The sequence below is a fragment of the Belonocnema kinseyi genome, chromosome 6 (genome assembly GCF_010883055.1).
Source record: "Belonocnema kinseyi isolate 2016_QV_RU_SX_M_011 chromosome 6, B_treatae_v1, whole genome shotgun sequence".
In the NCBI taxonomy this organism is placed as follows: Eukaryota; Metazoa; Arthropoda; class Insecta; order Hymenoptera; family Cynipidae; genus Belonocnema; species Belonocnema kinseyi.
The window spans coordinates 3,502,753-3,516,765 of NC_046662.1; the positions used below are offsets into that span (position 1 = coordinate 3,502,753).

Sequence of the window (14,013 nt, forward strand, 5' to 3'; positions counted from 1 at the left end):
TTTAAGAGTGTCAAATCTCTCGAAAATACAGTTGGTGGGTAGTGGTGTTTCCTATATTTGTAGGGGGGTGGAGGTGGCTGGGGGGTGGAGGGTAGTCCGTTTAGCGTCCAATCGACTCGGGATACTTATAAGATACTACTATAAAAATTATTACTTAAATATTACCGATAAATTAATTATTAATCAGTAATTCATTATCACTGATGAATATTCCACTAGACCCACCAGTAATAATTTTTATTTAAACAAAAATTCGAAACAAAATTATTTAAACAAATTCTATTCATTTAAATAATTGAAAATGAATGCACTAATGTTAATAAATATACCACTAGACCAATAGTAATAATTTCTAGGGAAAAAAATAATTTTCAAAACAAAATTATTTAAACAAATTCCATTTGTTTAAAAAATCAAAAAACAATGAACCAATGGTATTAATTATTCCACTAGACTAGTAGTAATAATTTTATTACAAAAAAATGCTGAAAAAAAATATATAAACAAATTCCATTTGTTTAAATAATAAAAAATTAATCAGCCAATGATGATAAATATTCCACTAGACCAATATTAATAGTTTCAAGTAAAAAAATACCAGAATACAGTGCTTAAAAGGTCGATTTTATGCAGATTTGACATTTTTTGTTTTAAGGGTCTTAAGGATGTCAAACTCATATGTCTGATACATAAAATTCTTCGTTGGATAATTCTCTACAGGTCCGCATATTTTCCAGTCACGGTTTATTTTATATTTATTTTTTTTTTATATTTTCCAGCCGGTTTAAACCGACACCTGTTATAATAAAAAAAAAAATTACGGATTTTCTTTTTTGGATTTGGAATGAAATCGTGGAGGGGGGGGGGGTCGTTGCACTCTAAAAAAAGCGTTTTTGAGCCACACTAGTGGACAGCCAAGTTGATTTTCTCGTAATTGGGTAAATTTATGTGGTGATTCACGTTAATTTTCACTTGAAAGTTCACGTGCGTTTTTTACTTGAAAATCCACGTGAATTTCTACGTAGAAGATTTCACATTTCCATATGGATTTCCCTGTGGTTGGTTAAATTCCAGTGGAAATCCACGTAAACCTACACGTGGAAGGTTTCAAATATCCATCCAAGTCGCTGGATAAACCTAAGTGGTAAATTTCAAAATTCCCCGTTGTTTGGATAAATTTAAGTAAATTTCCACTTCAAAATACACGTGCATTTCTACGTGTTTGGGTACATATATTTGGTAATACACGTAAATTTCCATTTTGAAATCGACGTGAATTTCCATGTCAAAAGTTTTAAATCACCGAGTGGATTTACCCGTAGTTGGGTAAATTTAAGTGGAAATCAAGGTGCATTTACACGTGGAAGATTTCGAAATATCTACGTAGCTGAATAAACTTAAGTGGAACGTTTTAACATTCCACGTGGATTTCCACGTAATTAAATAAATCGATGAAGAAATTAAAGCAAATTTCCACTTTGAAATTCACGTGATTTTTCACGTAAATAGTTTCGAATTTCCATGTGAGTTTCCACGTGGCTGGATAAATTCAAGTGGAAATTCACGTAAAAATCCATGTGGATGGCTTCAAATTCTCATGTGGATTTCCTCATAGTTGAAGAAATTCACCTAGAAATCGACATAAGCCACTACATAGGTTTCAAAATTTCACGTTGATTTTCACAAGGACACTTTAACCTGCCAGATAATTCTTATTGAAAGATGGTCTTTTAAAATCCCGATACATTATTTTTCAATTCAAATGTATACTTTTTTATAAAAATTAAGTCTAAAATTGAATGTTCTACTGTTTTACTAATTGTCAATTTATTGAAACACTTTCTTTAAAAAAAACAAGTTGTAAATTAACTACAGGTTTCAACCTGTCTCAAGATGCCAGTGCGAGTTCATGCGCGTTCAACCAACATGAGAGCAAAAAAAGCCAGAATTGTAAATAGTATTAGAACACTCTTGGGCTCGTCTTTTAGAGTTCGGTCAAGCAATGTAAAAATAGAAAGGCGTGCGCTCTGCATGTGACTTCGTATAATTAGATGCATCTCCCATACATTTCAAAACTTCTTAAGCCCTTGAAACATCAAAATCAAAAGAATTAGGGAACCTTTTTTTTCTAACATTTTTTTTCTACCCCTTTTTTACTCAACCACACGACACGTCGATGACTCGTTTAAACCGTAAATCTTTCCATCGCCCTTGCCTTCTAAAAATTCTAATAATTCTTGCTCTCCTATTTAGTGCACATAAAATTTTTTTTACTGCATCTGCATGTTGCGCTGTCTCACTTTTCAATATGGAAACGGTAACAGAAAAACGCGTTCGCAGACATTCTCAAGAGTGACTGTGATTTTTCAATTCTCAAGGAACCAACCTATTTTCAAAAAACGATCTTCTCATTTATCTCCTCTTCCTTCTATTCATCCATTTTCTCATTTTATCTGCTGATCCTGCTCTTCTTCTATATATCTCCTCCTTTATCTCCTGAGCATTCTACTCCTTTTCATATATCTCCTCATTTCCCCCCCCCCCCTCCTATTAATCTATCTTCCCATTGATCTGCTGATCCTCCTCTTCTTCTATCTCTTTCTCCTCATCTATCTCTTCATTTACCTCCTGTACCTCCTTTTCACCTCTTTTCTCAATTATCCCCTCTTACACCTATTCATCTATCTCATTGATCTGTTGACCCTCTCCTCTCCTATCTCTTTCTCATCCTCTATCTCTTATTTCTCTCCTAATCCTCCGCCTATTCCCTTCTTTTCTATTCCTGATCCTCCGACTCCTCCTTCACCTCATCTTTATCTATCTCCTCACTTATCTCCTCCTCCTGTTCATACATTCCCCTCATTGATCTGCTGGTCCTCCTCTTCTTCATCTCATTCTCCTCATCGATCTCCTGATCCTCCTGCCCCTTCTCAACTATGTTCTCAATTATATCCTCCTGTTTATCTATTCCTCTCAGTTATCTGCCGACCCTCCCCTTTTTCTATCTCTTTCTCTTCACCCACCTCTTCATTTATCTCCTGATCCTCCTTCTATCACCTCTTTTCTATTCCTCCTTCTATTCACCTATTTTCTCATTTATCTTCTCTTCCTCCTATTCATCTACCTTATTGATTTGCTGATCCTCCTCTTCTCCCATCTCTTTCTTCTCATCTATCTCTTCATTTATCTCCTAATCCTCCTCCTATCCTATTATTATTATTATTATTATTAATTTATTTATAACTCAAATATATAATTATAAATAATTATATAATAATTATATTTAATTATTATTATAACATTAATATAATATATATTAATATATTATTATCTATCTCCTGCGATTCCTTAACTCTTCTTCACCGCATATTGATAGACAAGGCAGATTGTCTTAAGGAGAAATAGGATATTGATAGAGAAAAGGATCAGGAAGATGAAGAGGGCATAATATATATTAATAATATATAATATAGGATACTTATCTATTAAACAATAAATACTCCACTGAAGAAATATTAATAATTAAACAAAATTATTTGAACCAATTCCATTTGTTTAAACAATGGGAAATTAATGAACTAATGTTAATAAATATTCCACTAATGCTTAAGAAAAGAACACGAATTTTTGAAAAAATAATTTAAACAAATGAATGACAATAATTAATTTTACAGTATGATTCTAAATATATTTAAATAAATTTATTTACAGTTTTTATTGTTTAAAATTGAACTATTCTAATTTCAATATATATAATATAATAATATTATTATTTATGATCATATCCTATCCTCCTATTCATCCATTTCCTTCATTGATCTACTGATACTCCGCTTCTTTTATCTCTTTCTCCTCATCTATCTCTTCATTTATCTTCTGATCCTCTTTTTATCACCTCCTTTTCTATTCCTGATCTTCCGTCTTTCCCTCTTCATCCATCCCCTCATTAATCTCCTGATCAACCTCCTCCTCTTTATCTATCGCCTAATTTATCTCCTGATCCCCGTCCTATCCCTTTATTTTCTATTTCTGATCTTCAATCTCATCCTCTTCATCCATCCCCTCATTTATCTCCAGATCAACCTCCTCATCTTCATCTGTCGCCTCATTTATATCCTAAACCTCCTCCTTTTCAACTATTTTCTCCTTTATCTCCTCTTACTCCTATTCATCTATCTGCTCATTGGTCTGCTGTTAGGCCTCTTCTCCTGTCTCTTTCTCCTCATCTGTCTCTTAATTTATTTTATGATCCTCCTGCCATCCCCTTCTTTTTTACTCCTGATTCTTCAGCTCTTCCTTTTACTCCTCTTCATCTATCTCCTCATTTATCTCGTGATCATCTTCCTCCTTTTCAGAGATCTCCTCATTTTTCTCCTCCTCCTATTCATCTATTCCTCTCATTTATCTGCTGATCCACCTCTTCTTCTATTTCTTTCTCTTCATCTATCCCTGCATTTATCTCCTGATCCTCCTCCTCTCCATTTATTTTCTATTCCTGATCTTTCATCTCATCCTCTTCATCTATGTCCTTATTTATAACATAATCAACCTACTCCTCTTTATGTGTCGCATCATTTATTTCCTAAACCTCCTCCTTTTCAACTATTTTATCATTTATCTGCTCTTACTGCTATTCATCTATCTCCTTATTGATCTACTGATTCTCATCTTCTCCTATCGCTTTCTCCTCGTCTATCTTTTTATTTATCTCATGATCCTTCTCCTCCTTTTCATCTATCTCCTCGTTCTGTTCATCTATCTCCCCATTGATCTGCTGACCCTCATATTCTCTTATACCTTTCTCCTCATCTATCTATTGATTTATTTCCTGATCATCCTCCTATCCCCTGCTTTTCTACTTCTGATCGCCCGTATCCTCCTTTACAACCTTCTCCTCTGCATCCTCATCCATCTTGTAATTATCTTCCTTATCTATCTTCTGCGACTCCTTAACTCTTCTTCACCGCATATTGATAGACAAGGCAGATTGTCTTAAGGAGAAACAGGATATTGATAGAGAAAAGGATCAGGAAGATGAAGAGGGCATAAATAAGGATATAGATAAAGAGATAGATAAGAAGGAGATAGAAGAAGAGAAGAATCAGCAGACCAATGATGAGATAGATGAAAAAGAGGAGGCGTATCAGAAGAAGAATGCGGGAACGGATGAAGAGGAGGATCAGGAGATAGATTAAGAGGAGGACGAGGATTACGAGATGAATGATCAGATGGATGAGGGGGAGACAGAAGAAAATAAGGAGTAGGAGATAAATAAGGAAGAGGGAAAAAATACATTTATTGGTGCAAAATACCATTCCGGCTGCACTTGTGGACCAATTTGGATGTTTTTTTTTTTAAATCTGCTAAAATTTCAAAGAAAGTTGTCGAGTCTGATTTTTAATTTAGTTTTTAATTGTTATCATTATAAACAAATTTAATAAACAAATGCATTATTCAGGCATTTGTCGTCAGAAAAAATCGTTTTTTTCTATGTCAATTTTTTAAAATTAGGAATCTCATGATAATTTCAGCAAATTCATCATTTGTTGATGCATTTTATGATTTTATCAAACAAATTTAATGAACAAATGCATTATTCAGGCATTTGTCGTCAGAAAAAATAGTTTTTTTCTATGTCAATTTTTTAAAATTAGGAACCTCATGATAATTTCAGCAAATTCATAATTTGTTGATGCATTTTACGATTTATTCAAACAAATGTATTATTGGGGCATCTATTGACGAAAAATTCGTTTTTTTCAATGTCAATCCTTTTAATTGAGAACTTCATGTTAACATCAGCAATATTCATGATTGGTTAATAAATTTTATGATTTTTTAAACAAATTTAATAAACAATTGCATTATTTGTGCATTTGTCGACGGAAAAACTCGTTTTTTTTCAATAACAGTTCTTTTAATTGGGAACTTTACGATAATTTTAGTAACATTCATAATTAGTTGATTAATTTTATGTTTTTGATAAACAAATTTAATTCAAACATGCATTATTCGGGCATTTGTCCTCAGAATTTTTTTTTTCTATGTCTTTGTTATAAAAATTAGGTACCTCATGATAATTTCAGAAAATTCATAATTTGTTGATATATTTGATGATTTTAATAAACAAAGGCATTATTTGAGCACTTTTCGGCGGAAAAATTCGTTTTTTTTCAATGCCAGTCCTTTTAGTTTGGAACTTTACGATAATTTCAGTTACATGCATAATTAGTTGATCAATTTTATGTTTTTGTTAAACAAATTTAATTTAAAAATGCATTATTCGAAAATTTGTCGACGTAAAACTCGTTTTTTTTCTATGTCAGTCCTTTTAATTGAGAACTTCATATTAATTTCAACAAAATTCATAATTAGTTCATAAATTTTATGACTTTTTTAACAAATTTAATAAACAAATGCACTATTCGAGCATTTATCGACAGGATAATTAGTTTTTTTTTCAAGTCCAGTCCTTTTAATTGGGAACTTTACGATAAATTCCTAATAATTCATTTGTTTATTAAATTTATTTGAAAACTCATAAAATTTATCAACAAATTATGAATTTTTCTAGAATTATTATGAGGTTCCTCACATAAAAAAATCGACATAGAAAAAAACGAATTTTTCTGACAAAAAATGCCTGAGTAATGCATTTGTTTATTAAATTTGTTTATAATATTAACAAGAATAGTCTTAAGAGACATTTTTTTCATTAAAATATTGTTTCCATTCAAATTTCTTGCAATATAACTTTAAAAAAGTTAAATTATTGAAAATGATAGAAAACACATTTTCAAAAAATAATTTGTTTATAAAAATTTTTGTTGTTTATAGAAAAAATTTCCATTTTTTCTTCGTATTTATTTATTTATAAAAAATTGAAAAATTAAATTTAAAATCAGGCTCCACAACTTTCTTTGAAATTTTATCAGTTAAAAAAAAACATCCAAATTCGTCCACAGGTACTACTGTACAATCTTTCTTTGACAAATTTATTTTTCACTTCATTGTGATTGTTGTAATTGAAACTTTTCAAAGCAAACTTTGTATACGAGAAATCAAGGAAAAAAACTATTTGAATTAATAATTTTTAAAAAGTATTTAATTAATTTTTAAAAGTAGGAATGCCAAATTTAAAAGAATTTCATATACATTCGTCAGGATAATCAAAAAATGCATTACTTACATTATTTCCCTGCTACAAACAATTGAGTTGAAAGTTATTTTTCGTACAAACAGATTGTTCGAAAAATAACAGAAAAATTAAAATTAAATTTAAAAAATAAAAATAAATTTAATGTAATTACATATACTTCACTGAAAAAATGTTGCTGATTGCAATTTTTATTATAATAAAATTAAAAAATTGGTGAAAACACTTGTTCTACTACACTGGTATTGTTTCCTCATCTATATTGTACTTCGTTAAAGTAAAATAAAGTTTGAAGGATACTGCAAGATTTATCAATCGCTATTAACTCATGCTTGACACACTAAGGGTACAACATACCCCAGCATATTTCCAAGTTAATTTTGTGTACTCTAACTCGATAAAATCGGGTATACAACGCCATCTGGTATTAGTTGAAGAGTACTACTATACCCTACAGCTGTTTGTGTCACATTTATAACGCCAATAGTTACTCAGTTCTTGCCTGAAATCGGCTGGGGTTGCCTATACCCGAGTGTGTCAAGTAAGGTTGCGCATATTTTATATGCATCTGCGAAGATTGCGTAGGAAACTGAAGATTGGTGTAATTGTAATTGTTCGTTTGCCAGTTTCAATGTTTTTTTTTACAATTTTCAGATCAAATTTATAACATTTTAGCCAACACAAATAAAGATTTGATGTTTCTCAATTGAAATAAAACGATGTTTTTTTCGCGAAATTCCTCCATTCAATTTCCAAAATAAATACCTTTTTTTTGAAGGACCACTAATATTGAATTTTTTCTTATAGTACAACATCTTAAGAAAACTCACTCAAATTTTTTGCGATTTTGATCAAAAATTGGAGAAATTGTGATTTTTTTCGCAAAAAACGCAATTTCACTTACTTACTTATGAGACTAATATTTAATTGGAAACTGGTATCCAAAGAAGCCATGAAAAAATTGGCAAGTCCAAATACACAACCGTTAAGTTTTTATAGCAGTTTTTGGACTGGGGTACAAAAAACCCAAGTGTGTCAAGTACGTCACACAACGGATTAATAAAATAAAATTTTAATTTAAAATTAAGTGGTAATGAAACAACTTAATTAGTTTCCAATCACCTAATTCTAACGCCCAAAACTTACATCGACAATTTCTGGAAAGTTTATTTTTGAGGGTAAATATAATCCCCTCAGCGATTATTGTAATAAATTAAACATCCTAAAAATAAAATGAAATAAACTGGGATTTCCTTTTTTTAAAATATATTTCCTATATACAAAAACTGATGTAGAAAAGTAGAAATGAGACTAACATTATTTAGAGACTTACGTTTATCAGAACGAAGAATAATGACTGATCGAGGGACTTCCTGCTAAAGAATTAGACAAGTGACTCAATTTGCAAAGATCGGTTCGATTTTCAATGGCGGAAATAATCGGGAAATGCTGAACGCGTCCACTGCTCCAGGCAATGGTCAAGCGGACTATTTCTGAATCTTTCACATAATTTTGATAAAACTGAATGCAACTTGGTACCTCAGCAGAAAAACCTTTGATGAGGCATCCGGGTTTAAGGTCAGTCACTCTGGAAGTTGCTCCTACCTTCGTCTTAAAAACAGCAACGAGTGGACTCTCCTGCAAATTACACGCAATTCCATATTGCATTTTAAACAAAATAAATGAATTTTTAACTAAATAGTTTAATTTAAAAATTAAAAAGCTGCATTTTCGATTGAAAAGATTAATTTTCTGCCAAAAAGTCGAATTTTCAACGAAATAGATTAATTTTGCAGCAAAACTATCAATTTTGAAATATAAATTGAATAACTATCAATAAAAAATGAGATTTCAACAAAATTGTTCAATTTTCAACGAAAAAGGTGAATTTTTAATTTAAAAAATGAATTTTTTCAAATTATTTCGACTTTGAACCAAATGATTAATATTTGAACCAACACATATATTAATTTTAAATAAAAAACTGTTGAATTCGGCAGTAAAATATATGAACAAAATAGATAAATTTACAAATTAGAGATGAATCATCATTTAAAACAATGAATTTGTAACGGATTAGTTCAACTTTTTAATTTTCATCGTAAAAAGATAAATTCTCAAGAAAAGATTGAAAAAAAAAATTGATATTTCAACTTAAAATTCTCCAATTTCTGCCAAGAAGATTAATTTTCTGTCATAAAAGACCAATTTGCACCAGAATATATAAATTTTCAACCAAAATAGATCCTTTTTAACCAAAAAAGGAATAGTAAAATTGTAAGTTAAAAAAATTAATTTTCAACTGAAAACAGAAGAAACTTTTCACAAAATAGTTAAATTATCAACCAAAGAGATCAATTTTCACCTAAAAATCTAATAGTTGATATTCCGACCCAAAGGATTTTTCATTTAAATCAAAAAGTCGAATTTTAAGTTTAAAAAATCAATTTTCAACACTAAAAGAAATATTTTCAACCAAATATGGTAGTTACAATTTCAACCAAAGATAGTATAGTTCAATTTTGAGTTTTAAATACGAATTAAAAAAAAGAATTAAAAAAATACAGTTAAATTCAGAGCTAAACAGATGAATTTTCAACTAAATTGATAATTCTTTAACACACAAATGAATTTTTAACAAGTAGTTAAACTTTTAACAAAAAAATCAATTTTTAAATAAATAGTTGAACAATCAATCAAAATAAATAAACTTTCGACAAAACAGTTGAATTCTTAACAACAACAACAAAATAATCATTTCTCACAAGAAGATTAGTTTTCTAACCCAAATTTTTGTAGCGAAACACATGAATTTACATATAAAAACGATCAATTTTCGAGAAAAAAATTATAGTTTATATTTCAACTCAAAAAGACGAATTTTCAACCAAATGGTTGATATTTCAACCAAAGCAGATCAATTTCCTACCAAAAATTGCATTTTTTACACGCAAAAAAACATTTAACTTTTAAAAATAAGATTAATTTTCTGCCAAATACTATGAATTATTGAGTAAAGAAGATGGATTTTCAACCAAAGATAGTATAGTTAAATTTTTAGTTTAAGAAACGAATTTTAAACACAAAATTTTTTTTTAAAAGTCAAATTTATAACCAAACAGATGAATTTTCAACTAAAATTATGAGTCAATATTTCTACCAGAAGATTAATTTTCTAACACATATATTTTTTTTTAATAAAACACATTAATTTACAACTAAAGAAGATAAATTTTCCAAAAAAATGTTATAGTGGATATTTCAACTAAAAAAGACGAATTTTCAACCAAATAGCTGAATCCTCAACCAGAACAGATTAATTTTCTGCAAAAAATTGCATTTTGGCACACACAAAAAAGATGAAAATGTTACAAAGAAAATTAATTTACTACCAAAATGAAAGAATTTTTGAATAAAGAAGATAGAAAGTCAAATTTATAACCAAACAGATGAATTTTCAACTAAAATTATGAGTCAATATTTCTACCAAGAAGATTAATTTTCTAACACATATATTTTTTTTTAATAAAACAAATTAATTTAAAACTAAAGAAGATACATTATCCAAAAAAATGTTATGGTGGATATTTCATCTAAAAAAGACGAATTTTCAACCAAATAGCTGAATCCTCAACCAGAACAGATTAATTTTCTGCAAAAAATTGCATTTTGACACACACACAAAACTTGAAAATTTTACAAAGAAAATTAATTTACTACCAAAACGAAGGAATTTTTGAATAAAGAAGACAGAAATTCAAATTTATAACCAAACAGATGAATTTTCAACTAAAATTATGAGTCAATATTTCTACCAAGAAGATTAATTTTCTAACACATATATTTTTTTTTAATAAAACACATTCATTTACAACTAAAGAAGATAAATTATCCAAAAAAATGTTATGTTGGATATTTCATCTAAAAAAGACGAATTTTCAACCAAATAGCTGAATCCTCAACCAGAACAGATTAATTTTCTGCAAAAAATTGCATTTTGACACACACAAAAAAGATGGAAATGTTACAAAGAAAATTAATTTACTACCAAAAACGACGACTTTTTGAATAAAGAAGATAGAAAATCAAATTTATAACCAAACAGATGAATTTTCAACTAAAATTATGAGTCAATATTTCTACCAAGAAGATTAATTTTTCTGACACATATTTTTTTAAAATAAAACACATGAATTTACAACTAAAGAAGATCAATTTTCCAGAAAAAATGTTATAGTGGATATTTCAACTAAAAAAGACGAATTTTCAACCAAATAGCTGAATCCTCAACCAGAACAGATTAATTTTCAACTAAAATTATGAGTCAATATTTCTACCAAGAAGATTAATTTTGACACCTATTTTTTTCAAACAAAACATATGAATTTACAAACTAAAAAAGCGAATTTTCAACAAAATAGTTGAATCCTTAGCCAGAGCAGATTAATTTTCAACCAGAAATTGCATTTTTCACAAAAAAAAACATTTAACTTTAAAAAAGAAGATTATATTTCTACCAAGAACTACGAATTATTGAGTAAGGAAGATAGATTTTCAACTCAAAAATATACATTATCAATTATACATGGCAGTTAAATTTGCAACAAAAGATATTATAGTTAAACTTTTAATTTACAACGCGAATTTTAAACAGACAAAAAATTTTTTAATTTATAACTAAACAGATGAATTTTCAACTAAAATTATGAGTCATTACTTCTACCAAGAACTAAAAAAACGATTATTCAACCAAATAGCTGAATCCTCAACGCATACAAATTTTGCAAAGAAAATAAATTTACTACCAAAAAAGAAGAATTTTTGACTAAAGAAGATAGATTTTCAATCAAAATTGGAATAGTCCAATTTTAAAAGAGAAATTTATATTTGAAACTGCAAAGGAAAATTTTCGACATAGTAGTTAAATTTCCAACTAGATAAATAAATTTTCAACACAAAAATATACGTTCTCAACCAAACATGGTAGTTAAATTTTTAACCAAAGATAGTACTTTCAATTAAAATTATGAGTCATTATTTCTACCGAAAAGATTAATTTTCGGAGACATCTTTTTTTTTTAATAAAACACATGCATTTACAACTAAAGATGATGAATTTCCAACAAAAGTGTTGAATCCTTAACCAGAACAAATTAATTTTCCACGAAAAAATACATTTCTACAATAAAAAAAAACATGAAAATTTTACAAAGAAGATTAATTTTCTACCAAAAAGATACATTTTCAACCATAGTATAGTTACATTATCAGTTTAAAAAATGAATTAAAAAAAGAAGTTTAATTTATAACTAAAAAGATGAATGTTCAACAAAAATTATAAATCCTCAAAAAAAAATGTCAACAAAATAGTTGAATCCACAGCCAAATACTAATTTTCGAACAAAAAGTTGTACTTTTAACATACCAAAAATTTTACCAAGAAAAATGTTTTACCAAAAATACTAATTTTAAACTAAATATATGTATTTATAACTAAAAAAAATCATTTTTCAATGAATAGACGTTACAATTGATATTTTAAACAAAAAATTAGTTTAAATTTAATTTAAAAACAGTTAAATTCAACCAGAAAGGTAATTTTTCAACAAAACGGTTGAATGATCAACCAAATCAGATTAATATTTTTAAAAAAATATGCATGTTTACCCTAAAAAGATTAAATTTCAAGTAAATCGTTAAATTTATAAACCAAAAAGACAAATTTTCAATCAGAACATATGAATTTAAAAAAAAGTTTACTTTTCGAACAAACTTTGGCATTTTTAACCAAAGAATATTAAACTTTTACTAAAACAGATGAATTTTGAACAAAAAAGTTGACTTTCCAACCAAAGAAAAATTTTCAGTCTAGAAAGAAAAAAAATCGAAACAAACTGTTGAATTTGCAATAAAAAAAAAAAAGTTAATTCTCAACTAAATAGTTGAGTATTTTGCTAAATTGTTAAATTTCTAACAAATGAATTAAATTTTTAATAAAAAAAAATAATTATTAACGAAGATTATAATAGTATAATTTAATAAAGAAGAATGCATTTTAAACCAAAAAAACTGTTGAATTTTCTTATTTAGTTCGCATTTAAGTGCAAAAATAAGAAAAAGAGGGTAATGTAGGATAGACTGTAAAGCCAGCGATAAATAAATCTGAATTTTGATCATTTCTAGACTAAATAATAATAATTTTAATAAAAATTAAAAGTTAATTTTGAATAAAAATAAAAAATATAAAAATAAAAAATAAAAATATCTGCTGAAACAACAGGAAATTCTGCTTATAAAATAAAATTCATTTTCCACTGCTGAATTATATTAATTTCTCGATATTAATTTTATATATTTACCTACTTTAAAATGATCTACCTACTTGGAAAATGAGCGCGAGATATCTTCCGGAGGGATCCCAGTCCATTGAAATCACTCGACCACCGACAGTCACTTCCTCTTCTTCGTCGTCTGGATTCGTGAAAGTACATTTACTCAAATCGATTAAAGGAATCGCAACTTTAATGTCATCAAGTGAACTCGATTTTTTTACGTCGAAAATGTGCTCTTCCAGGGGCAGATAAAAGACCATTGCTGGATCTTCTGTCGAGGCAAAAAGGAGAGTCAACTTTGGTCCGAAACAAGCGGCTGCAACGCGACCATTTGGAACTGTCCATTTTTCAGATACCCAGGGTGATCCGGTACCAATGTTCCAAACCCTATTGACAATTTTCATCAAATTACTCATTTTTCCTTTTCTTTATCACTTTCTCACTTTCCTCTTCTTTACTTCTCTTCAGGGGCTTTACTTAAAGTATGTACGGAATATGATCCGTTAATAATTATAATTATAGGCC

At 28.7% G+C, this 14,013-nt stretch overlaps 1 protein-coding gene across 2 annotated transcripts in view; it reads right to left on the reverse strand.

Moving 5' to 3' along the window:
• Window positions 1-8,410: 8,410 nt before the first annotated feature.
• LOC117175181 (aladin-like) overlaps window positions 8,411-14,013 on the reverse strand; it is a 39,468-nt gene continuing 33,865 nt past the window's right edge. For both annotated transcript variants that reach the window (XM_033364805.1, XM_033364804.1), the window contains exons 6-7: window positions 13,539-13,875; window positions 8,411-8,794 (exon numbers count right to left, since the gene is read on the reverse strand). In XM_033364805.1, the coding sequence (XP_033220696.1) occupies window positions 8,495-8,794; window positions 13,539-13,875 (637 nt within the window). In that variant the 3' untranslated portion in view covers window positions 8,411-8,494. The remainder of the gene's footprint in view (window positions 8,795-13,538; window positions 13,876-14,013) is intronic.